The sequence below is a fragment of the Salmo salar genome, chromosome 01, assembly GCF_965601325.2.
Source record: "Salmo salar chromosome 01, fSalSal1, whole genome shotgun sequence".
NCBI classification, from domain to species: Eukaryota; Metazoa; Chordata; class Actinopteri; order Salmoniformes; family Salmonidae; genus Salmo; species Salmo salar.
The window spans coordinates 177,515,001-177,542,925 of record NC_138291.1 but is presented as its reverse complement, the minus strand read 5'-3'; the positions used below and the strand labels follow the sequence as shown (position 1 = coordinate 177,542,925).

Below are 27,925 nucleotides of genomic sequence, written 5' to 3'. Positions count from 1 at the left end.
TTAGTGTTCCCTTTATTTTTTTTAGCAGTGTATATAGTTTTAGACACTTCAGAAAGGAGTGAGGCGATTATTCCATCTAAACAGCTAAATGGCGGGTACTGAGCAGCTGTACACATCCTACTGCTATCCCGGTCAAGTGGAATCCACACTACAAGCGGCACTGAAATGGATAACATTTCAATCAGGGGCCCTTAAAAACACAGACTGTAACTTGCATAGTTTTAATATTAGGAGTACTGAAGTGGTAAAAAAAAAAAAAAAAAAAGAAAAGTTGTCACGTCTACGGTCTATTTTGAAGGTCCTTTTGTAGATGTTTCTATGCTCACCGGACTGCAGATGTACAGTAAATTAGGTGCACCTCTACAGTGGGGGAAAAAAGTATTTGATCCCCTGCTGATTTTGTACGTTTGCCCACTGATAAAGAAAGGATCAGTCTATAATTTTAATGGTAGGTTTATTTGAACAGTGAGACAGAATAACAACATAAATATCCAGAAAAACACATGTCAAAAATGATATAAATTGATTTGCATTTTAATGAGGGAAATAAGTATTTGACCCCCTCTCAATCAGAAAGATTTCTGGCTCCCAGGTGTCTTTTATACAGGTAACGAGCTGAGATTAGGAGCACACTCTTAAAGGGAGTGCTCCTAATCTCAGCTTGTTACCTGTATAAAAGACACCTGTCCACAGAAGCAATCAATCAATCAGATTCCAAACTCTCCACCATGGCCAAGATCAAAGCGCTCTCCAAGGATGTCAGGGACAAGATTGTAGACCTACACAAGGCTGGAATGGGCTACAAGACCATCGCCAAGCAGCTTGGTGAGAAGGTGACAACATTTGGTGCGATTATTCGCAAATGGAAGAAACACAAAAGAACGGTCAATATCCCTCAGCCTGGGGCTCCATGCAAGATCTCACCTCGTGGGGTTGCAATGATCATGAGAACGGTGAGGAATCAGCCCAGAACTACACGGGAGGATCTTGTCAATGATCTCAAGGCAGCTGGGACCATTGTCACCAAGAACACAATTGGTAACACACTACGCCGTGAAGGACTGAAATCCTGCAGCGCCCGCAAGGTCCCCCTGCTCAAGAAAACATATACATACCCGTCTGAAGTTTGCCAATGAACATCTGAATGATTCAGAGGACAACTGGTGAAAGTGTTGTGGTTAGATGAGACCAAAATGGAGCTCTTTGGCATCAACTCAACTCGCCGTGTTTGGAGGAGGAGGAATGCTGCCTATAACCCCAAGAACACCATCTCCACCGTCAAACATGGAGGTGGAAACATTATGCTTTGGGGGTGTTTTTCTGCTAAGGGGACAGGACAACTTCACCGCATCATTTGACGAGGCCATGTACTGTCAAATCTTGGGTGAGAACCTCCTTCCCTCAGCCAGGGCATTGAAAATGGGTCGTGGATGGGTATTCCAGCATGACAATGACCCAAAACACACGGCCAAGGCAACAAAGGAGTGGCTCAAGAAGAAGCACATTAAGGTCTTGGAGTGGCCTAGCCAGTCTCCAGACCTTAATCCCATAGAAAATCTGTGGAGGGAGCTGAAGGTTCGAGTTGCCAAACATCAGCCTCGAAACCTTAATGACTTTGAGAGGATCTGCAAAGAGGAGTGGGACAAAATCCCTCCTGAGATGTGTGCAAACTTGGTGGCCAACTACAAGAAACGTCTGACCTCTGATTGTCAACAAGGGTTTTGCCACCAAGTACTAAGTCATGTTTTGCAGAGGGGTCAAATACTTATTTCCCTCATTAAAATGCAAATAATTTTAACATTTTTGACATGCGTTTTTCTGTCTCTCACTGTTCAAATAAACCTACCATTAAAATTATGGCCTGATCATTTCTTTGTAAGTGGGCAAACATACAAAATCAGCAGGGGATCAAATACTTTTTTCACCCCCACTGTATGTATGCTTTGTTGTTGTACATTGTCCACGTCCAAATAAACAATGTAGTATTCATTTCACCATTATGATGGTTTTAATATGTTTGTCTTTGAATATTTACGTATTGGCAAAGAGCAGGTGTTTGAATCTCACTGGAGGAGTTGTCAGCGATTCTAGCATCTTGAGCATAACCAAGGCACTGGCTCCAATTAAAAGGCCCCGCCTTCACTCATGAGAACGGCATAAACCTCTGCACTCCTCTTTAAAAAAAAGGCCTGCTCAGAGGAGAAGAGTTGGATGGGAACAAAGGATTTGATTAGTGAAACTAGGCTCTTTTTTTCACATTGGTGACTGTTACTCATTAACGATACCCAGTGCCGTCATGCACTTTACACTTCAGACGTTTACGGCTGCCTGGAACCTTGGTGCACTCCAGGGTCTTCTCACGTAGACTGAGCCTTTTCTGGATTTTCACAGACATACGAAGGGAACTTGTTGCGCAAGGTCAGGATTGAGAAGTTCTCTCAGATCTGCCCTTGGCAAAACAGAACACAATCATGTTTGGAAAATGTACTGGTTTCCAAATTAGTGTTTTTTTTTGTTGTTTTTTTTTCACCCCCAATCCAACTATTGACTACATACATGTTGTTATCTTCATTGCCACTCCACCCTTCTGACATTATGTCTGCTGAAGGGTAATAGTTTGATTGCCCAGTGCCTTGGTCTTTCTTTTCTATCACACAGACGTCAAATAACTTGCTGCAACACGGAATACAGTGTATCGTCAGCGTCAATGGAGTGGAGGGGGGGGGGGGTTTGAGGGTGTCTGTCATGCAGTGATACACAGTGAATCCCCTGATATGACTCTCATCAAGTGCAAGAAATGTAATAATATGATGCTTCTCATCAACATGACATCGAACCTTCAGTTAGACCAGGGATGGGAATCAGATGGTGGGTTGGGGGGGGGACACACAAAATCTGAACTCGTGGGGTCGCAGTAGCTCGTGGGTCTACGTACTCACATCCATACCCCACACATGCAGTCAGAGCCAGCCGGCGCTAGCCTTTTTGGGGGCCCTAAGAAAATACAAGATGGCTAGGTAGTGCAGCATCCAGCATTATTTATTAATGACATGAAACAGAACACCTGTAAAACCAGTCTGGATCAGACATTTTCATTTACAACAACTGAACCTCCGTTCCACTCAATCATGCATATCATTGTGGACGAACACACACACACACACACACACACACACACACACACACACACACACGTCTTTAAATCAAGGTATGCTTTGGTCTTTTTGAACATCCTCTCCAATAACACGGAACCTGGTTCTTTCTCTTACCTCTGGATGTATCGCTTTGAATACTGGAGCATCCATCAATGTGATTTGCCCCTAAAATAACAAGAAAAAAATAATAATAATCTATTCAACCTCACAATATACAGAAGAGTAATGCATGTCTAGGTAGGAGTAAATGGCTGTGGATTACTTTGAAGGACGTCCACAGAGGAAAATAATACATTATCAGTCCTAATTGGTGCAGTTAAAGAGCTGCTGTACATCACAAGGCCTAAATGGTGCTCTTGGAACCAGAAGAGTATCCAGTTTCACATTCAACAGAATATTAAATTAATCAATTAAACGATGCAGTGATTTAACATCTCCATCGAGGCATGTCTTCCGGGTATCTTTGGTTGTACTCACAGCAAACTCCTCGGGCGTCACCTTCAGCACGTCAAACACAACGGCGTCGTAACTCTTGGAGAAGTCCAAGCCCGGCCCATCCAGAGAGTCCGAGCTGCTGCTTCCCTGAGTTCCCAGAGAAAACACCAGAGATAGATTGGTACATGTTGTGAGGAGGTGGATGGAAATTAACTCGACAGACTAAAATATTTTCTTGTGTGTTCATTTTAAGATTGACCAATTGGAGCTGGGCCGAAAGCAAAATACATAAATCCAACAGATACAGAGATGTGATGAATCAGATACAAATACAACGATCAATATTAGATAAAGAAATACGCTGAAGAGACAAAGTAAGCGTAAATGCAGAGCAGAGAAACAAACAAGCCCGACAGTCACACCATCTGCAAATGGACATTTACAAGATACCATAGAAGTGTTTCCCAAAACACGATTACCCCCCCCAGCCAGTTATTTAAGGTATTCAAGTACAAACGTAACAGTATTGCTTCCGTCCCTCTTCTTACCCCAACCTGGGCTCAAAACAGACACCCTCTGAACACATCAACAACTGCCTCCCACGAAGCATCGTTACCCGTCACGCCACAAGCGCATACCAAAGGAAAGAACTACTTCAAAGTCTCAGAGCGAGTGACGTCACTGATTCAAATGATCAACTTATTAAGCCCATCCTTATTTGAATCAGGTGTGCTAGTTATGGAATACATCCAATTATGTGTAAACTCGCTGGAAGCACAAGGAAATGTTTAGGAGAAACACCTTAAAACGGTGTTGACCAATCCTCGTCCTAGGGACCCAAAGAGGGCGCACATTTTGGTTTTTGCCACTAAACACACCTGACTGAACTAAAGACTCGACGATGGGTTGATTGTTTACTCTGTTATTATCTATGCTTAAGTCACTTCAATAACTCTACCAAGATGTGTGTATATATTACCTAAATTACCTCGACTAACCGGTGCCCCCGCACATTGACTCTGTACCGGTACCACCTGTATATAGTCTAGCTATTGTTATTTTACTGCTGCTCTTTAATTATTTGTTACTTTTATTTCTTATTTTTCCTTTAGGTATTTTTCTTAAAACTGCATTGTTGGCTTGTAAGTGAGCATTTCACTGTAAGGTCTACACCTGTTGTATTCGGCGCATGTGACAAATACAATTTAATTTGATTAGTGGAATCAAGTAATTGAGAAACACTGTCCTAAAAGATGAGATGATGCTAACCAAAAGGGTTTAATCCGGTCAGCTTACTTGATTCAACTACTCAAGGGCTTGATGAAGTTGACCAATGTGCTTAATCTGGAATAGATCATATGAATGGAACGGCTAGGAAACTGAAAGAGAGGTTTGGGAAACCCTGCCCTCTTGTCCTTTATAAACCAGTGGAACGGCTAGGGTACTGGAGAGGTTTGGGAAACCCTGCCCTCTTGTCCTTTATAAACCAGTGGAACGGCTAGGGTACTGGAGAGGTTTGGGAAACCCTGCCCTCTTGTCCTTTATAAACCAGTGGAACGGCTAGGGTACTGGAGAGGTTTGGGAAACCCTGCCCTCTTGTCCTTTATAAACCAGTGGAACGGCTAGGGTACTGGAGAGGTTTGGGAAACCCTGCCCTCTTGTCCTTTATAAACCAGTGGAACGGCTAGGGTACTGGAGAGGTTTGGGAAACCCTGCCCTCTTGTCCTTTATAAACCAGTGGAACGGCTAGGGTACTGGAGAGGTTTGGGAAACCCTGCCCTCTTGTCCTTTATAAACCAGTGGAACGGCTAGGGTACTGGAGAGGTTTGGGAAACCCTGCCCTCTTGTCCTTTATAAACCAGTGGAACGGCTAGGGTACTGGAGAGGTTTGGGAAACCCTGCCCTCTTGTCCTTTATAAACCAGTGGAACGGCTAGGGTACTGGAGAGGTTTGGGAAACCCTGCCCTCTTGTCCTTTATAAACCAGTGGAACGGCTAGGGTACTGGAGAGGTTTGGGAAACCCTGCCCTCTTGTCCTTTATAAACCAGTGGAACGGCTAGGGTACTGGAGAGGTTTGGGAAACCCTGCCCTCTTGTCCTTTATAAACCAGTGGAACGGCTAGGGTACTGGAGAGGTTTGGGAAACCCTGCCCTCTTGTCCTTTATAAACCAGTGGAACGGCTAGGGTACTGGAGAGGTTTGGGAAACCCTGCCCTCTTGTCCTTTATAAACCAGTGGAACGGCTAGGGTACTGGAGAGGTTTGGGCAACCCTGCCCTCTTGTCCTTTATAAACCAGTGGAACGGCTAGGGTACTGGAGAGGTTTGGGAAACCCTGCCCTCTTGTCCTTTATAAAGCAGTGGAACGGCTAGGGTACTGGAGAGGTTTGGGAAACCCTGCCCTCTTGTCCTTTATAAACCAGTGGAACGGCTAGGGTACTGGAGAGGTTTGGGAAACCCTGCCCTCTTGTCCTTTATAAACCAGTGGAACGGCTAGGGTACTGGAGAGGTTTGGGAAACCCTGCCCTCTTGTCCTTTATAAACCAGTGGAACGGCTAGGGTACTGGAGAGGTTTGGGAAACCCTGCCCTCTTGTCCTTTATAAACCAGTGGAACGGCTAGGGTACTGGAGAGGTTTGGGAAACCCTGCCCTCTTGTCCTTTATAAACCAGTGGAACGGCTAGGGTACTGGAGAGGTTTGGGAAACCCTGCCCTCTTGTCCTTTATAAACCAGTGGAACGGCTAGGGTACTGGAGAGGTTTGGGAAACCCTGCCCTCTTGTCCTTTATAAACCAGTGGAACGGCTAGGGTACTGGAGAGGTTTGGGAAACCCTGCCCTCTTGTCCTTTATAAACCAGTGGAACGGCTAGGGTACTGGAGAGGTTTGGGAAACCCTGCCCTCTTGTCCTTTATAAACCAGTGGAACGGCTAGGGTACTGGAGAGGTTTGGGAAACCCTGCCCTCTTGTCCTTTATAAACCAGTGGAACGGCTAGGGTACTGGAGAGGTTTGGGAAACCCTGCCCTCTTGTCCTTTATAAACCAGTGGAACGGCTAGGGTACTGGAGAGGTTTGGGAAACCCTGCCCTCTTGTCCTTTATAAACCAGTGGAACGGCTAGGGTACTGGAGAGGTTTGGGAAACCCTGCCCTCTTGTCCTTTATAAACCAGTGGAACGGCTAGGGTACTGGAGAGGTTTGGGAAACCCTGCCCTCTTGTCCTTTATAAACCAGTGGAACGGCTAGGGTACTGGAGAGGTTTGGGAAACCCTGCCCTCTTGTCCTTTATAAACCAGTGGAACGGCTAGGGTACTGGAGAGGTTTGGGAAACCCTGCCCTCTTGTCCTTTATAAACCAGTGGAACGGCTAGGGTACTGGAGAGGTTTGGGAAACCCTGCCCTCTTGTCCTTTATAAACCAGTGGAACGGCTAGGGTACTGGAGAGGTTTGGGAAACCCTGCCCTCTTGTCCTTTATAAACCAGTGGAACGGCTAGGGTACTGGAGAGGTTTGGGAAACCCTGCCCTCTTGTCCTTTATAAACCAGTGGAACGGCTAGGGTACTGGAGAGGTTTGGGAAACCCTGCCCTCTTGTCCTTTATAAACCAGTGGAACGGCTAGGGTACTGGAGAGGTTTGGGAAACCCTGCCCTCTTGTCCTTTATAAACCAGTGGAACGGCTAGGGTACTGGAGAGGTTTGGGAAACCCTGCCCTCTTGTCCTTTATAAACCAGTGGAACGGCTAGGGTACTGGAGAGGTTTGGGAAACCCTGCCCTCTTGTCCTTTATAAACCAGTGGAACGGCTAGGGTACTGGAGAGGTTTGGGAAACCCTGCCCTCTTGTCCTTTATAAACCAGTGGAACGGCTAGGGTACTGGAGAGGTTTGGGAAACCCTGCCCTCTTGTCCTTTATAAACCAGTGGAACGGCTAGGGTACTGGAGAGGTTTGGGAAACCCTGCCCTCTTGTCCTTTATAAACCAGTGGAACGGCTAGGGTACTGGAGAGGTTTGGGAAACCCTGCCCTCTTGTCCTTTATAAACCAGTGGAACGGCTAGGGTACTGGAGAGGTTTGGGAAACCCTGCCCTCTTGTCCTTTATAAACCAGTGGAACGGCTAGGGTACTGGAGAGGTTTGGGAAACCCTGCCCTCTTGTCCTTTATAAACCAGTGGAACGGCTAGGGTACTGGAGAGGTTTGGGAAACCCTGCCCTCTTGTCCTTTATAAACCAGTGGAACGGCTAGGGTACTGGAGAGGTTTGGGAAACCCTGCCCTCTTGTCCTTTATAAACCAGTGGAACGGCTCAGGTAACGGCTAGGGTAAAGCTTTATACGTTACACAACGCTGAAAGCTGAATTGTTAGGAGGAAGACCGGTGAAAGACCTGCCCATCCTCTATCAATATACAGTACCGGTCAAAAGTCTGGACACGCCTACTCATTCAAAGGTTTTTCTTTATTTTTACTATTTTCTACATTGTAGAATAATAGTGAAGACATCAAAACTATGAAATAACACATATGGAATCATGTAGTAACCAAAAAAATAGTGTTAAAATCTAAATATATTTTAGCCACCCTTTGCCTTGACAGCTATACACACTCTTGGCCTTCTCTCAACCAGCTTCACCTGGAATGCTTTTCCAACAGTCTTGAAGGAGTTCCCACATATGCTGAGCACTTGTTGGCTGCTTTTCATTCACTCCACGGTCCAACTCATCCCAAACCATCTCAATTGGGTTGAGGTCGGGTGATTGTGGACATCTGATGCAGCACTCTCCTTCTTGGTCAAATAGCCCTTACACAGCCTGGAGGTGTGTAATTATAGTCCCACTAAGCGCAAACCAGATGGGATGGCGTATCGCTGCAGAATGCTGTGGTAGCCATGCTGGTTAACTTCTTTGGGATAGGGGGCAGTATTTTCACGGCCGGATAAAAAAACGTATCCGATTTAATCTGGTTACTACTCCTGCCCAGAAACTAGAATATGCATATAATTAGTAGATTTGGATAGAAAACACTAAGGTTTCTAAAACTAAAACACTAAGGTTTCTAAAACAGAACTCATATGGCAGGCCAAAACCTGAGAAGATTCCATACAGGAAGTGTCCTGTCTGACAATTTGTTGTCCTTCTGTTGCATCTCTATCGACTTTACAGCATCTGTGCTGTAACGTGACACTTTCTAAGGCTTCCATTGGTTCTCTAAAGCCACCAGAAAGTGGAATGGGGTGTCTGCTGTCTCTGGGCAAAGTACAGCAGCTCTGTTTGTGAGTGGTCAGCCTGGGGACAGTGAGACTGGAGATGCGCGGTCACGAGAATTCTCAATTTTTTTCTTTCAGCCTTTGAATGAATACAACGTTGCCCGGTTGGAATATTATCGCTATTTTACGAGAAAAATTGCATAAAAATTTATTTTAAACAGCGTTTGACATGCTTCTAAGTACGGTAATGGAATATTTTGAATTTTTTTGTCACAAAATCCGCTCGCGCATCACCCTTCGGATAGTGACCTGAACGCACGAACAAAACGGAGGTATTTGGATATAACTATGGATTATTTGGAACCAAAACAACATTTGTTGTTGAAGTAGAAGTCCTGGGAGTGCATTCTGACAAAGAACAGCAAAGGTAATCCAATTTTTCTAATAGTAATTCTGAGTTTAGTGAGCCCCAAACTTGGTGGGTGTCAAATTAGCTAGCCTGTGATGGCCGAGCCATGTACTCAAAATATTGCAAAATGTGCTTTCGCCGAAAAGCTATTTTAAAATCGGACATAGTGCTTGCATAAAGGAGTTCTGCATCTATAATTCTTAAAATAATTGTTATGTATTTTGTCAACATTTATCATGAGTAATTTAGTAAATTCACCAGAAGTTTTCGGTGGGTATGCTAGTTCTGAACATCACATGCTAATGTAAAAAGCTGTTTTTTTATATAAATATGAACTTGATTGAACAAAACATGCATGTATTGTATAACATAATGTCCTAGGAGTGTCATCTGATGAAGATCAAAGGTTAGTGCTGCATTTAGCTGTGATTTGGGTTTATGACACATATATGCTTGCTTGGAAAATGGCTGTGTGGTTATTTGTGTCTATGTACTCTCCTAATATAATGTAATGTTTTGCTTTCGCTGTAAAGCCTTTTTGAAAATCGGACAATGTGGTTAGATTAACGAGAGTCTTATCTTTAAAATGGTGTAAAATAGTTGATTGTTTGAGAAAATTGAATTGTGGTATTTTAGTTGGTTTTGTATTTCGCGCCGTGCGATGCCATTGGCTGTTGGCTAGGGGTTCCGCAGGCAGAACGGGGTTCCGCTAGCGGAACGTCTGTCCTCAACAGGTTTTAAGTGTGCCTTGAATTCTAAATAAAATCAGAGTGTCACCAGCAAAACACCCCCACACCTCCTCCTCCATGCTTCACAGTGGGGACCACACATGCAGAGATCATCCGTTCACCTACTCTGCATCTCAGGGACACGGCGGTTTGTTGGCCCAAGCAAGTCTCTTCTTCTTATTGGTGTCCTTTAGTAGTGGTTTCTTTGCAGCAATTCAACCATGAAGGACTGATTCACACAGTCTCCTCTGAAGAGTTGATGTTGAGATGTGTCTGTTACTTGAACTCTGAAGCATTTATTTGGGCTGCAGTTTGAGGTTGGTAACTAATGTACTTATCGTCTGCAGCAGAGGTAACTGGGTCTTCCTTTCCTGTGGCGATCCTCATGAAAGCCAGTTTCACCATAACGCTTAATGGTTTTTGCGACTGCACTTACTTGAAATCAAAGCACTTGTAATTTTCCAGATTGACTGACCTTCATGTCTTAAAGTAATAGACTATCGCTTCTCTTTTCTTATTTGAGCTGTTCTTGCCATAATATGGACTTGTTCTTTTACCATATAGGGATATCTTCGGTATAAAACTCCTACCTTGTCACAACACAACTGATTGGCTGAAATGCATTTAGTAAAGAAATTCCACAAATAAACTTTTAACGCACACCTGTTAATTGAAATGCATTCCAGGTGACTACCTCATGAAAATGGTTGAGAGAATGCCAAGCGTGTGCAAAGTTGTCAACAAGGCAAAGGGTGGCTACTTTGAAGAATCTCGAATATAAAATACATTTTGATTTGTTTACCACATGGTTTTATTTCATAGTGTTGATGTCTTCACTATTATTCTACAATGTTGAAAATAGTAAAAATAAAGAAAAACACCTTGAATGAGTAGGTGTGTCCAAACTTTTGACTGGTAGTGTAGTTCAAGGAGGCTTCGTCTCCATGGTGAGATCAAGTCAATAGGCTTCAGACAGGTTGCTATCTAAACTCAGCAAAAAAAGAAATGTCCTCTCACTGTCAACTGTGTTTATTTTCAGCAAACTTATGTGTAAATATTGGTATGAACATAACCAGATTCAACAACAGACATATCCTGAACAAGTTCCACAGACATGTGACTAACAGAAATCGAATAATGTGTGTCTGAACAAAGTTGGGGGTCAAAATCAAAAGTCAGTCAGTATCTGGTGTGGCCACCAGCTGCTTTAAGTACTGCAGTGCATCTCCTCCTCATGGACTGCACCAGATTTGCCAGTTCTTGCTGTAAGATGTTACCCCACTCTTCCACCAAGGCACCTGCAAGTTCCCGGACATTTCTGGAAGGAATGGCCCTGGCCCTAGCCCTCACCCTCCGATCCAACAGGTCCCAGACGTGCTCAATGGGATTGCGATCCGGGCTCTTCGCTGGCCATGGCAGAACACTGACATTCCTGTCTTGCAGGAAATCACGCACAGAACGAGCAGTATGGCTGGTGGCATTGTCATGCTGGAGGGTCATGTCAGGATGAGCCTGCAGGAAGGGTCCCACATGAGGGAGGAGGATGTTTTCCCTGTAACGCACAGCATTGAAATTGCCTGCAATGACAACAAGCTCAGTCCGATGATGCTGTGACACACCGCCCAAGACCATGACGGACCCTCCACCTCCATCTCGCTCCAGAGCACAAGCCTCGGTGTAACGCTCATTCCTTCAACGATAAACGTGAATCCGACCACCACCCCTGGTGAGACAAAACCGCGACTCGTCAGAGAAGAGCACTTTTTGCCAGTCCTGTCTGGTCCAGCGACGGTGGGTTTGGCCCATAGGCAATGTTGTTGCCGGTGATGTCTTTTGAGGACCCGCCTTACAACAGGCCTACAAGCCCTCAGTCCAGCCACTCTCAGCCTATTGAGGAAAAGTCTGAGCACTGATGGAGGGATTATGCGTTCCTGGTGTAACTCTGGCAGTTGTTGCCATCCTGTACCTGTCCCACAGGTGTGATGTTTGGATGTACCGATCCTGTGCAGGTGTTGTTACACGTGGTCTGCCACTGTCAGTCCTGTCTCCTTGTAGCACTGTCTTAGGCGTCTCACAGTACGGACATTGTAATTTATTGCCCTGGCCACATCTGCAGTCCTCATGCCTCCTTGCCTAAGGCACGTTCATGCAGATGAGCATGAACCCTGGGCATCTTTCTTTCGGTGTTTTTCAGAGTCAGTAGAAAGGCCTCTTTAGTGTCCTATGTTTTCATAACTGTGATGTTATATGCCTACCGTCTGTAAGCTGTTAGTGTCTTAACGACCGTTCCACAGGTGCATGTTCCTTAATTGTTTATGGTTCATTGAACAAGTATGGGAAACAGTGTTTAAACCCTTTAGAATGAAGACCTGTGAAGTTATTTGGATTTTTACGAATTATCTTTGAAAGACCAGGGTCCTGAAAAAGGGACGTTTCTTTTTTTGCTAAGTTTACCTTCCAATTCAGTGTGTTCAGATCAGTACATAGATAGGATCGATATCACTCCTATCAATTTTGGCTGAAGTAGAAATCAGTCCTTGTTCTTACCACTGAGGAGGCGGAGTTGATGCTGGCGCCATCCGAGAGACCGTTCCTACGGTACATGCTCACGACGACGTGCAGCGGGAGGGGCGACCAAGGCCCTTAGCTGGACAGCACACATGACCTCTCATCCATATCTGTAACAAAATGGAAGAATGTTCAAGGTTTCATTTGGAATAGCAACAAGAAAAATGGGTCTGGGATGGGGCATATCATCTACATATCATAGGCTACAGTTAGCAGTGGTTACCAAAATGGTTTTGTGATGTAAAAATGGTACACACAAAACCAATTAGCAACACCTTAAGAAATGTTCTCTACTTGGCCCGAAACAAAAGATGGCTGATGTCATGATGAAACACCTCATTGGAAGTAGGCCCTACAGTTTTGTAGCAAATATCCCACAACTGCAAAGCAAACAATGTGAACCTTCAGGTCAAGACTGAACAGGGAAAATCCACAGTGACACTGATTTCCAAGTTATGTTGTTATATTTATTTATTTATTTTTCTTTTAAACCCTTTTTTCCCTTTTTTTTGTGATCAATTTTTTTATTATATCAATTATATTTTCTACTGTATTATTTACTGTATGTTTGTTTTACTCCATGTGTAACTCTGTGTTGTTTGTGTCACACTGCTTTGCTTTATCTTCGCCAGGTCGCAGTTGTAAATGAGAACTTGTTTTCAACTTGCCTACCTGGTTAAATAAATGTGAAATAATAAATAAATAAATAAATATCCACCTGGTAGTAGTGAGTCTAGTTTGGAGACACCACAGCACAGCAGAGTAGGGTAGAGTAAAGTTCTGTACAGTGCAGTAGAGTACAGTACAATATACTGTACTTATATTTGACTGTACTGCTCTACTAACTGTAGGATCCAAACTTGAGAAACATACTTCTATGATAGGTTCAGATTTGGTCCAGTCCAGTCCGTCTGCGGACGTTGCCATCAATGCCAAGGTGGACTGACCAAATGTCAACTTCCATGGTCCTCAGGTGCTCAGTGGGTGAGGATGCTGGTTACAGTAAATGGAAAGACAGGGGGCTCATGGGTAGGTGTCAGTAAAAGCTGTGAGAGGTGACATTAACTGAAGGGAGGGAGGGAGGGAGGGAGGGAGGGAGGGAGGGAGGGAGGGAGGGAGGGAGGGAGGGAGGGAGGGAGGGAGGGAGGGAGGGAGGGAGGGAGGGGTTGTCCCCTCTTGGTTTGACCATCAGACAACAGAAAGACAAATAAAAGAGCTATGAGCTGAACAGTATGTCAGTGGAAGAGAGGACAGTAACAGGAGACACTATGAGCTGAACATAACAGTATGTCAGTGGAAGAGAGGACAGTAACAGGAGACACTATGAGCTGAACATAACAGTATGTCAGTGGAAGAGAGGACAGTAACAGGAGACACTATGAGCTGAACATAACAGTATGTCAGTGGAAGAGAGGACAGTAACAGGAGACACTATGAGCTGAACATAACAGTATGTCAGTGGAAGAGAGGACAGTAACAGGAGACACTATGAGCTGAACATAACAGTATGTCAGTGGAAGAGAGGACAGTAACAGGAGACACTATGAGCTGAACATAACAGTATGTCAGTGGAAGAGAGGACAGTAACAGGAGACACTATGAGCTGAACATAACAGTATGTCAGTGGAAGAGAGGACAGTAACAGGAGACACTATGAGCTGAACATAACAGTATGTCAGTGGAAGAGAGGACAGTAACAGGAGACACTATGAGCTGAACATAACAGTCAGTGGAAGAGAGGACAGTAACAGGAGACACTATGAGCTGAACATAACAGTATGTCAGTGGAAGAGAGGACAGTAACAGGAGACACTATGAGCTGAACATAACAGTATGTCAGTGGAAGAGAGGACAGTAACAGGAGACACTATGAGCTGAACATAACAGTCAGTGGAAGAGAGGACAGTAACAGGAGACACTATGAGCTGAACATAACAGTATGTCAGTGGAAGAGAGGACAGTAACAGGAGACACTATGAGCTGAACATAACAGTATGTCAGTGGAAGAGAGGACAGTAACAGGAGACACTATGAGCTGAACATAACAGTATGTCAGTGGAAGAGAGGACAGTAACAGGAGACACTATGAGCTGAACATAACAGCCAGTGGAAGAGAGGACAGTAACAGGAGACACTATGAGCTGAACATAACAGTATGTCAGTGGAAGAGAGGACAGTAACAGGAGACACTATGAGCTGAACATAACAGTATGTCAGTGGAAGAGAGGACAGTAACAGGAGACACTATGAGCTGAACATAACAGTATGTCAGTGGAAGAGAGGACAGTAGCAGGAGACACTATGAGCTGAACATAACAGTATGTCAGTAGAAGAGAGGACAGTAACAGGAGACACTATGAGCTGAACATAACAGTATGCCAGTTGAAGGGAGGACAGTAGCAGGAGACACTATGAGCTGAACATAACAGTATGTCAGTGGAAGAGAGGACAGTAACAGGAGACACTATGAGCTGAACATGACAGTATGTCAGTGGAAGAGAGGACAGTAGCAGGAGACACTATGAGCTGAACATAACAGCCAGTGGAAGAGAGGACAGTAACAGGAGACACTATGAGCTGAACATAACAGTATGTCAGTGGAAGAGAGGACAGTAACAGGAGACACTATGAGCTGAACATAACAGTATGTCAGTGGAAGAGAGGACAGTAACAGGAGACACTATGAGCTGAACATAACAGTATGTCAGTGGAAGAGAGGACAGTAACAGGAGACACTATGAGCTGAACATAACAGTATGTCAGTGGAAGAGAGGACAGTAACAGGAGACACTATGAGCTGAACATAACAGTATGTCAGTGGAAGAGAGGACAGTAACAGGAGACACTATGAGCTGAACATAACAGTATGTCAGTGGAAGAGAGGACAGTAACAGGAGACACTATGAGCTGAACATAACAGTATGTCAGTGGAAGAGAGGACAGTAACAGGAGACACTATGAGCTGAACATAACAGTATGTCAGTGGAAGAGAGGACAGTAACAGGAGACACTATGAGCTGAACATAACAGTATGTCAGTGGAAGAGAGGACAGTAACAGGAGACACTGAGCTGAACATAACAGTCAGTGGAAGAGAGGACAGTAACAGGAGACACTATGAGCTGAACATAACAGTATGTCAGTGGAAGAGAGGACAGTAGCAGGAGACACTATGAGCTGAACATAACAGTATGTCAGTGGAAGAGAGGACAGTAACAGGAGACACTATGAGCTGAACATAACAGTATGTCAGTGGAAGAGAGGACAGTAACAGGAGACACTATGAGCTGAACATAACAGTATGTCAGTGGAAGAGAGGACAGTAACAGGAGACACTATGAGCTGAACATAACAGTATGTCAGTGGAAGAGAGGACAGTAACAGGAGACACTATGAGCTGAACATAACAGTATGTCAGTGGAAGAGAGGACAGTAACAGGAGACACTATGAGCTGAACATAACAGTGGAAGAGAGGACAGTAACAGGAGACACTATGAGCTGAACATAACAGTCAGTGGAAGAGAGGACAGTAACAGGAGACACTATGAGCTGAACATAACAGCCAGTGGAAGAGAGGACAGTAACAGGAGACACTATGAGCTGAACATAACAGTATGACAGTCGAAGAGAGGACAGTAACAGGAGACACTATGAGCTGAACATAACAGTCAGTGGAAGAGAGGACAGTAGCAGGAGACACTATGAGCTGAACATAACAGTATGTCAGTAGAAGAGAGGACAGTAACAGGAGACACTATGAGCTGAACATAACAGTATGTCAGTGGAAGAGAGGACAGTAACAGGAGACACTATGAGCTGAACATAACAGTATGTCAGTGGAAGAGAGGACAGTAACAGGAGACACTATGAGCTGAACATAACAGTATGTCAGTGGAAGAGAGGACAGTAACAGGAGACACTATGAGCTGAACATAACAGTCAGTGGAAGAGAGGACAGTAACAGGAGACACTATGAGCTGAACATAACAGTCAGTGGAAGAGAGGACAGTAACAGGAGACACTATGAGCTGAACATAACAGTATGTCAGTGGAAGAGAGGACAGTAACAGGAGACACTATGAGCTGAACATAACAGTGGAAGAGAGGACAGTAACAGGAGACACTATGAGCTGAACATAACAGCCAGTGGAAGAGAGGACAGTAACAGGAGACACTATGAGCTGAACATAACAGTATGTCAGTGGAAGAGAGGACAGTAACAGGAGACACTATGAGCTGAACATAACAGTATGTCAGTGGAAGAGAGGACAGTAACAGGAGACACTATGAGCTGAACATAACAGTATGTCAGTAGAAGAGAGGACAGTAACAGGAGACACTATGAGCTGAACATAACAGTGGAAGAGAGGACAGTAACAGGAGACACTATGAGCTGAACATAACAGTCAGTGGAAGAGAGGACAGTAACAGGAGACACTATGAGCTGAACATAACAGTATGACAGTCGAAGAGAGGACAGTAACAGGAGACACTATGAGCTGAACATAACAGTCAGTGGAAGAGAGGACAGTAGCAGGAGACACTATGAGCTGAACATAACAGTATGTCAGTAGAAGAGAGGACAGTAACAGGAGACACTATGAGCTGAACATAACAGTATGTCAGTGGAAGAGAGGACAGTAACAGGAGACACTATGAGCTGAACATAACAGTCAGTGGAAGAGAGGACAGTAACAGGAGACACTATGAGCTGAACATAACAGTATGTCAGTGGAAGAGAGGACAGTAACAGGAGACACTATGAGCTGAACATAACAGTATGTCAGTGGAAGAGAGGACAGTAACAGGAGACACTATGAGCTGAACATAACAGCCAGTGGAAGAGAGGACAGTAACAGGAGACACTATGAGCTGAACATAACAGTATGACAGTCGAAGAGAGGACAGTAACAGGAGACACTATGAGCTGAACATAACAGTCAGTGGAAGAGAGGACAGTAGCAGGAGACACTATGAGCTGAACATAACAGTATGTCAGTGGAAGAGAGGACAGTAACAGGAGACACTATGAGCTGAACATAACAGTATGTCAGTGGAAGAGAGGACAGTAACAGGAGACACTGAGCTGAACATAACAGTCAGTGGAAGAGAGGACAGTAACAGGAGACACTATGAGCTGAACATAACAGTATGTCAGTGGAAGAGAGGACAGTAACAGGAGACACTATGAGCTGAACATAACAGTATGTCAGTGGAAGAGAGGACAGTAACAGGAGACCCTATGAGCTGAACATAACAGTATGTCAGTGGAAGAGAGGACAGTAGCAGGAGACACTATGAGCTGAACATAACAGTATGTCAGTGGAAGAGAGGACAGTAACAGGAGACACTATGAGCTGAACATAACAGTATGCCAGTGGAAGAGAGGACAGTAACAGGAGACACTATGAGCTGAACATAACAGTATGTCAGTGGAAGAGAGGACAGTAACAGGAGACACTATGAGCTGAACATAACAGTATGTCAGTGGAAGAGAGGACAGTAACAGGAGACACTATGAGCTGAACATAACAGTATGTCAGTGGAAGAGAGGACAGTAACAGGAGACACTATGAGCTGAACATAACAGTATGTCAGTGGAAGAGAGGACAGTAACAGGAGACACTATGAGCTGAACATAACAGTATGTCAGTGGAAGAGAGGACAGTAACAGGAGACACTATGAGCTGAACATAACAGTATGTCAGTGGAAGAGAGGACAGTAACAGGAGACACTATGAGCTGAACATAACAGTCAGTGGAAGAGAGGACAGTAACAGGAGACACTATGAGCTGAACATAACAGTATGTCAGTGGAAGAGAGGACAGTAACAGGAGACACTATGAGCTGAACATAACAGTATGTCAGTGGAAGAGAGGACAGTAACAGGAGACACTATGAGCTGAACATAACAGTATGTCAGTGGAAGAGAGGACAGTAACAGGAGACACTATGAGCTGAACATAACAGTATGTCAGTGGAAGAGAGGACAGTAACAGGAGACACTATGAGCTGAACATAACAGTATGTCAGTGGAAGAGAGGACAGTAACAGGAGACACTATGAACTGAACATAACAGTGGAAGAGAGGACAGTAACAGGAGACACTATGAGCTGAACATAACAGTATGTCAGTGGAAGGGAGGACAGTAACAGGAGACACTATGAGCTGAACATAACAGTATGTCAGTAGAAGAGAGGACAGTAACAGGAGACACTATGAGCTGAACATAACAGTATGTCAGTGGAAGAGAGGACAGTAACAGGAGACACTATGAGCTGAACATAACAGTATGTCAGTGGAAGAGAGGACAGTAACAGGAGACCCTATGAGCTGAACATAACAGTCAGTGGAAGAGAGGACAGTAGCAGGAGACACTATGAGCTGAACATAACAGTATGTCAGTGGAAGAGAGGACAGTAACAGGAGACACTGAGCTGAACATAACAGTATGTCAGTGGAAGAGAGGACGGTAACAGGAGACACTATGAGCTGAACATAACAGCCAGTGGAAGAGAGGACAGTAACAGGAGACACTATGAGCTGAACATAACAGTATGTCAGTGGAAGAGAGGACAGTAGCAGGAGACACTATGAGCTGAACATAACAGTATGTCAGTGGAAGAGAGGACAGTAACAGGAGACACTATGAGCTGAACATAACAGTATGTCAGTGGAAGAGAGGACAGTAACAGGAGACACTATGAGCTGAACATAACAGTATGTCAGTGGAAGAGAGGACAGTAACAGGAGACACTATGAGCTGAACATAACAGCCAGTGGAAGAGAGGACAGTAACAGGAGACACTATGAGCTGAACATAACAGTATGTCAGTGGAAGAGAGGACAGTAACAGGAGACACTATGAGCTGAACATAACAGTATGTCAGTGGAAGAGAGGACAGTAACAGGAGACACTATGAGCTGAACATAACAGTATGTTAGTGGAAGAGAGGACAGTAACAGGAGACACTATGAGCTGAACATAACAGTATGTCAGTGGAAGAGAGGACAGTAACAGGAGACACTATGAGCTGAACATAACAGTATGTCAGTGGAAGAGAGGACAGTAACAGGAGACACTATGAGCTGAACATAACAGTATGTCAGTGGAAGAGAGGACAGTAACAGGAGACACTATGAGCTGAACATAACAGTATGTCAGTGGAAGAGAGGACAGTAACAGGAGACACTATGAGCTGAACATAACAGTCAGTGGAAGAGAGGACAGTAACAGGAGACACTATGAGCTGAACATAACAGTATGTCAGTGGAAGAGAGGACAGTAACAGGAGACACTATGAGCTGAACATAACAGTATGTCAGTGGAAGAGAGGACAGTAACAGGAGACACTATGAGCTGAACATAACAGTATGACAGTGGAAGAGAGGACAGTAACAGGAGACACTATGAGCTGAACATAACAGTATGTCAGTGGAAGAGAGGACAGTAACAGGAGACACTATGAGCTGAACATAACAGTATGTCAGTGGAAGAGAGGACAGTAACAGGAGACACTATGAGCTGAACATAACAGTCAGTGGAAGAGAGGACAGTAACAGGAGACACTGAGCTGAACATAACAGTATGTCAGTGGAAGAGAGGACAGTAACAGGAGACACTATGAGCTGAACATAACAGTATGTCAGTGGAAGAGAGGACAGTAACAGGAGACACTATGAGCTGAACATAACAGTCAGTGGAAGAGAGGACAGTAACAGGAGACACTATCAGCTGAACATAACAGTATGTCAGTGGAAGAGAGGACAGTAACAGGAGACACTATGAGCTGAACATAACAGTATGTCAGTGGAAGAGAGGACAGTAACAGGAGAAACTGAGCTGAACATAACAGTATGTCAGTGGAAGAGAGGACAGTAACAGGAGACACTATGAGCTGAACATAACAGTATGTCAGTGGAAGAGAGGACAGTAACAGGAGACACTATGAGCTGAACATAACAGTATGTCAGTGGAAGAGAGGACAGTAACAGGAGACACTATGAGCTGAACATAACAGTATGTCAGTGGAAGAGAGGACAGTAACAGGAGACACTATGAGCTGAACATAACAGTATGTCAGTGGAAGAGAGGACAGTAACAGGAGACACTATGAGCTGAACATAACAGTATGTCAGTGGAAGAGAGGACAGTAGCAGGAGACACTATGAGCTGAACATAACAGTATGTCAGTGGAAGAGAGGACAGTAACAGGAGACACTATGAGCTGAACATAACAGTATGTCAGTGGAAGAGAGGACAGTAACAGGAGACACTATGAGCTGAACATAACAGTATGTCAGTGGAAGAGAGGACAGTAACAGGAGACACTATGAGCTGAACATAACAGTATGTCAGTGGAAGAGAGGACAGTAACAGGAGACACTATGAGCTGAACATAACAGTATGTCAGTGGAAGAGAGGACAGTAACAGGAGACACTATGAGCTGAACATAACAGTATGTCAGTGGAAGAGAGGACAGTAACAGGAGACACTATGAGCTGAACATAACAGTATGTCAGTGGAAGAGAGGACAGTAACAGGAGACACTATGAGCTGAACATAACAGTATGTCAGTGGAAGAGAGGACAGTAACAGGAGACACTATGAGCTGAACATAACAGTATGACAGTGGAAGAGAGGACAGTAACAGGAGACACTATGAGCTGAACATAACAGTATGTCAGTGGAAGAGAGGACAGTAACAGGAGACACTATGAGCTGAACATAACAGTATGTCAGTGGAAGAGAGGACAGTAACAGGAGACACTATGAGCTGAACATAACAGTCAGTGGAAGAGAGGACAGTAACAGGAGACACTGAGCTGAACATAACAGTATGTCAGTGGAAGAGAGGACAGTAACAGGAGACACTATGAGCTGAACATAACAGTATGTCAGTGGAAGAGAGGACAGTAACAGGAGACACTATGAGCTGAACATAACAGTCAGTGGAAGAGAGGACAGTAACAGGAGACACTATCAGCTGAACATAACAGTATGTCAGTGGAAGAGAGGACAGTAACAGGAGACACTATGAGCTGAACATAACAGTATGTCAGTGGAAGAGAGGACAGTAACAGGAGAAACTGAGCTGAACATAACAGTATGTCAGTGGAAGAGAGGACAGTAACAGGAGACACTATGAGCTGAACATAACAGTATGTCAGTGGAAGAGAGGACAGTAACAGGAGACACTATGAGCTGAACATAACAGTATGTCAGTGGAAGAGAGGACAGTAACAGGAGACACTATGAGCTGAACATAACAGTATGTCAGTGGAAGAGAGGACAGTAACAGGAGACACTATGAGCTGAACATAACAGTATGTCAGTGGAAGAGAGGACAGTAACAGGAGACACTATGAGCTGAACATAACAGTATGTCAGTGGAAGAGAGGACAGTAGCAGGAGACACTATGAGCTGAACATAACAGTATGTCAGTGGAAGAGAGGACAGTAACAGGAGACACTATGAGCTGAACATAACAGTATGTCAGTGGAAGAGAGGACAGTAACAGGAGACACTATGAGCTTAACATAACAGTATGTCAGTGGAAGAGAGGACAGTAACAGGAGACACTATGAGCTGAACATAACAGTATGTCAGTGGAAGAGAGGACAGTAACAGGAGACACTATGAGCTGAACATAACAGTATGTCAGTGGAAGAGAGGACAGTAACAGGAGACACTATGAGCTGAACATAACAGTATGTCAGTGGAAGAGAGGACAGTAACAGGAGACACTATGAGCTGAACATAACAGTATGTCAGTGGAAGAGAGGACAGTAACAGGAAACACTACTATGGTTTTTAACTTATTTCACATTGTAGCAAATTCAGTTGCATTTTTTTCCTAAAGTTTGAACCACTTAATAATTCATATACAAAATGTATATCAGTAAAATCACTAGAACCAATTTGGTAGGTCCATTTCTTTCTGTGAACTTTCATAATCCAACCCTCCTGATGAGGGAGAGAAATGTGAAAATATCTTAAAGATATGTCGGTTTTTGAAAACAAGGCACAAGGGAATATTTCTTAAAAACTTACAGAAGGTAAACAATTTCTCGAAAACTAAAAATAAGTGTTGATATTAGTTGTCAGGGGACTTTAAGTAAAGATGTTAGTTTTGATCCATTTCTGATGCCTTTTAAGAATTTCTGGTCGATTTTTTTCCTCAGACCCCCTTTTGCATCTGTTTATGCAGAAATCAAAGCCTTTAACTTATGCCTCATTTTTAAGATGGGGAAACGATTGAAAAATTTACCAATGCCTTCATTTCTTCCCCCCCCAAAAATACTTTGCTTTCATTTGACACCTAATTTAATATGCTCCTATGAACTTCTCATGTTGGAGCTCATTGGTCCTTTTCGATGACATAAATAAAGAGGCAGGAAATAGCAGGTGCAGTCAGGTTAAGGAAAGCTTGAACATTGTCATCTTCATTTGCTATTAAATTATAGCGATTAAAATCATAGTATGAAAGCGTACATAGAGCTTAGAGAGTTCACGCAAACCGTTTTCTAGATGGAGAGGTCCAAGTAGCCTATTAGCAGTACCAAGTGATTGGTCAATTAAGGTCAAATGAGCCATGGCGCCATGTGATTGGTCAATTCAGGTCATGGTCAAATGAACCATAGCGCCAGTGTGAGAGTGGCATTTCTCCGACCATGACACACGGTTGACGAACGGATAATATAAAAGAACATTTCAGATTTTTTGGAAGGTAAAACATAGCTCTGTTTCTTTCGAGAGGAGTTCCATGCCATCGTCCAAAAGCAGATATATGTGTGTGTGTGTGTGTGTGTGTGTGTGTGTGTGACATGACTCAGTCACGCCAACAAACTCGAGGTAAACTTGCCGCTTAAATTCATTGTGCAACCATGCACTATTTCCTACAAGCGCGCGGAGGTGGATGGACTGGCAGACGAGGCTATCTGGCCGTCAGAGAGGGAACACATAGGAAAGTATGTGACTTTTACAATGGAAATCGGCACACACATACAAAAGGATGAAACATTAGTGTTTTATGGAACGGCTGCACGCCAGCCTGGAAATTTTAAACAGCTGAGACTTTTTCAAGGATATTATAACCCTACTTTTATAAAAATGTGGGGGGAAATATCAATAAAGCAAGCTGCAGTCTCATTTCAATTGTATTAACATTTTTCACAAGTCAAAGCGATTCATAAGATGCTGACAATGGCAAATTGATAAAAATAAAAATTATATATATATAAATATAACTCTTAAAATACAGTGAAATATAACTGAAAGCCAGATTGTGAATAAACCTAGATAAAAGCTAGATAAAACAGTTCAGCGTTCAACACGATTGTTCCTTCCATGTTCGACACCAAGCTCAGAGCACTGGGTCCGGACACCACCCTCTGCAACTGAATCTTGGACTTCCTGACGGGCAGACTACAGGCTGTGACGATTGGCAACAACACGTCCTCCACAAATGACTCTTAACACAGGGCCCCCCAGGGATGTGTCCTCAGTCCTCTGCTGTACTCTCTGTTGGCTTTGCACGACACTAACTCCATCATCACGTTTTCTGACGACACCATGATTGTAGGCCTGATAACCAACCAAGACGATTCAGACTATGGGGAGGTGGTAAATGAATTGGCATTGTGATGCCAGGACAATGACCTCTCCCTCAACGTCAGCAAAACAAAGGAGTTTGTTGACTGCAGTAAGCAGGGGGGGGGGGGGGGGGGGGGGGGAACATGCCCCGATCTATAGGACTGCAGTAGAGTCAGCAGTTTTAAAGTTCCTCTGTGTCCACATCACTGAGGATTTAACATGGACTAACACCACCACCACCCGTCAAGAGGACCCAACAGAGCGTCTTTACTTCCTAAGGCAGCTGAAGACCCGCATCCCCGGGTCCTCTGCAAACACTACCGCCGCACTCCTGCACCATTGAGAGCGCCCTGACCGGTTGCATCACAGCCTGGTACAGAAATTGCTCCGTCCGCAACAACCGTAAGGCCCTCCCAGCAGTTGTTGAAGACAGCCCAGTACATCACTTCGACCATGCTCCCCATCCATCCAGGACATTTACTAGAAAGGGTTCTCTGAGTCGCCGTACCTTGGCTCACATGTACTCACCCATATAGATATACAATCATATCCACACATGTACTCACCCATATAGATATACAATCATATCCACACATGTACTCACATATAGACATACAATCATATCCACACATGTACTCACACATATAGATATACAATCATATCCACACATATAGATATACAATCATATCCACACATGTACTCACCCATATAGATATACAATCATATCCACACATGTACTCACCCATATAGATATACAATCATATCCACACATGTACTCACCCATATAGATATACAATCATATCCACACATGTACTCACACATATAGATATACAATCATATCCACACATGTACTCACACATATAGATATACAATCATATCCACACATGTACTCACACATATAGATATACAATCATATCCACACATGTACTCACACATATAGATATACAATCATATCCACACATGTACTCACACATATAGATATACAATCATATCCACACATGTACTCACATATAGATATACAATCATATCCACACATGTACTCACACATATAGATATACAATCATATCCACACATGTACTCACACATATAGATATACAATCATATCCACACATGTACTCACACATATAGATATACAATCATATCCACACATGCAGCTACCAGATTTATTATTATTGCTAAATACTGCACAATTAAAAAAACGTTTAAAAAAAAGTTAACACTTCCTCCTCAATCCCCCCCTTCCACAAAAACACGTGTAAATATTGGACTATAAATTGTGGCTTTATGTATTATACTTACGCTAAAACAGTTTATTCTATTCTACTAAGCCTTTCACTTCATTGTTTTGGGATTTTTCAATTCTCCCTGACTGTCTTGCATTTTATTTTGGTGATTGTTAGTTCAAAGATTATATTATTTAAAAATATATAGGTCCATTATCTTTTTTTTTATATCATCATCTGGTTTTAATCGTTTAAGTTTACACTGAAAGCGTTTTTCCATCACAAAAATGTATAATAATTTTAGTAGTCCCGAAAAAACACTTAGGCAGCCCACCCAAGGATTTCAATGGTAGAAAAATCCCTGGATGGGTATCCTGTACATATGACTAATAAAACTTGAAACTAAAAATAATGGAGACTCAAACTGTAAAACCAAACCTTAGGTCTACCATCCCACGAGAGAGAGAGAGAGAGACACACACACAGAGGGAGCGAGACAGAGAGAGAGACACAGAGAGAGACAGAGGGAGCGAGAGAGAGAGACAGAGGGAGCGAGAGAGAGAGACAGAGGGAGCGAGAGAGAGAGACAGAGGGAGCGAGAGAGAGAGACAGAGGGAGCGAGAGAGAGAGACAGAGGGAGCGAGAGAGAGAGACAGAGGGAGCGAGAGAGAGAGACAGAGGGAGCGAGAGAGAGAGACAGAGGGAGCGAGAGAGAGAGACAGAGGGAGCGAGAGAGAGAGACAGAGGGAGCGAGAGAGAGAGACAGAGGGAGCGAGAGACACAGAGGGAGCGAGAGACACAGAGGGAGCGAGAGACACAGAGGGAGCGAGAGACACAGAGGGAGCGAGAGACACAGAGGGAGCGAGAGACAGAGGGAGCGAGAGACAGAGGGAGCGAGAGACAGAGGGAGCGAGAGACAGAGGGAGCGAGAGACAGAGGGAGCGAGAGAGAGAGAGAGACAGAGGGAGCGAGAGACAGAGAGAGCGAGAGACAGAGAGAGCGAGAGACAGAGAGAGCGAGAGACAGAGGGAGCGAGAGAGCGAGAGAGCGAGACAGAGGGAGCGAGAGAGCGAGAGAGCGAGAGACAGAGGGAGCGAGAGAGCGAGAGAGCGAGACAGAGGGAGCGAGAGAGCGAGAGAGCGAGACAGAGGGAGCGAGAGAGCGAGAGAGCGAGACAGAGGGAGCGAGAGAGCGAGAGAGACAGAGGGAGCGAGAGAGCGAGAGAGACAGAGGGAGCGAGAGAGAGAGAGAGAGACAGAGGGAGCGAGAGAGAGAGACAGAGGGAGCGAGAGAGAGAGACAGAGGGAGCGAGAGAGAGAGACAGAGGGAGCGAGAGAGAGAGACAGAGGGAGCGAGAGAGAGAGACAGAGGGAGCGAGAGAGAGAGACAGAGGGAGCGAGAGAGAGAGACAGAGGGAGCGAGAGAGACAGAGGGAGCGAGAGAGACAGAGGGAGCGAGAGAGACAGAGGGAGCGAGACAGAGAGAGAGACACAGAGAGAGAGACACAGAGAGAGACAGAGGGAGCGAGAGAGAGAGACAGAGGGAGCGAGAGAGAGAGACAGAGGGAGCGAGAGAGAGAGACAGAGGGAGCGAGAGAGAGAGACAGAGGGAGCGAGAGAGAGAGACAGAGGGAGCGAGAGAGAGAGACAGAGGGAGCGAGAGAGAGAGACAGAGGGAGCGAGAGAGAGAGACAGAGGGAGCGAGAGAGAGAGACAGAGGGAGCGAGAGAGAGAGACAGAGGGAGCGAGAGAGAGAGACAGAGGGAGCGAGAGACACAGAGGGAGCGAGAGACACAGAGGGAGCGAGAGACACAGAGGGAGCGAGAGACACAGAGGGAGCGAGAGACGAGGGAGCGAGAGACAGAGGGAGCGAGAGACAGAGGGAGCGAGAGACAGAGGGAGCGAGAGACAGAGGGAGCGAGAGACAGAGGGAGCGAGAGAGAGAGAGAGACAGAGGGAGCGAGAGACAGAGAGAGCGAGAGACAGAGAGAGCGAGAGACAGAGAGAGCGAGAGACAGAGGGAGCGAGAGAGCGAGAGAGCGAGACAGAGGGAGCGAGAGAGCGAGAGAGCGAGACAGAGGGAGCGAGAGAGCGAGAGAGCGAGACAGAGGGAGCGAGAGAGCGAGAGAGACAGAGGGAGCGAGAGAGCGAGAGAGACAGAGGGAGCGAGAGAGCGAGAGAGAGACAGAGGGAGCGAGAGAGAGAGACAGAGGGAGCGAGAGAGAGAGACAGAGGGAGCGAGAGAGAGAGACAGAGGGAGCGAGAGAGAGAGACAGAGGGAGCGAGAGAGAGAGACAGAGGGAGCGAGAGAGAGAGACAGAGGGAGCGAGAGAGACAGAGGGAGCGAGAGAGACAGAGGGAGCGAGAGAGACAGAGGGAGCGAGAGAGACAGAGGGAGCGAGAGAGACAGAGGGAGCGAGAGAGACAGAGGGAGCGAGAGAGACAGAGGGAGCGAGAGAGACAGAGGGAGCGAGAGAGACAGAGGGAGCAGGAGCGAGAGACAGAGGGAGCGAGCGAGAGACAGAGGGAGCGAGAGAGCGAGAGAGACAGAGGGAGCGAGAGAGCGAGAGAGACAGAGGGAGCGAGAGAGCGAGAGAGACAGAGGGAGCGAGAGAGCGAGA

General features: G+C 44.9%; 1 protein-coding gene across 2 annotated transcripts in view; it reads right to left on the bottom strand.

Moving 5' to 3' along the window:
• LOC106572010 (ras-specific guanine nucleotide-releasing factor RalGPS1) overlaps positions 1-27,925 on the bottom strand; it is a 284,633-nt gene that overhangs the window by 188,268 nt on the left and 68,440 nt on the right. For both annotated transcript variants that reach the window (XM_014145707.3, XM_014145728.3), the window contains exons 2-4: positions 12,462-12,592; positions 3,633-3,737; positions 3,270-3,320 (exon numbers count right to left, since the gene is read on the bottom strand). In XM_014145707.3, the coding sequence (XP_014001182.1) occupies positions 3,270-3,320; positions 3,633-3,737; positions 12,462-12,518 (213 nt within the window). In that variant the 5' untranslated portion in view covers positions 12,519-12,592. The remainder of the gene's footprint in view (positions 1-3,269; positions 3,321-3,632; positions 3,738-12,461; positions 12,593-27,925) is intronic.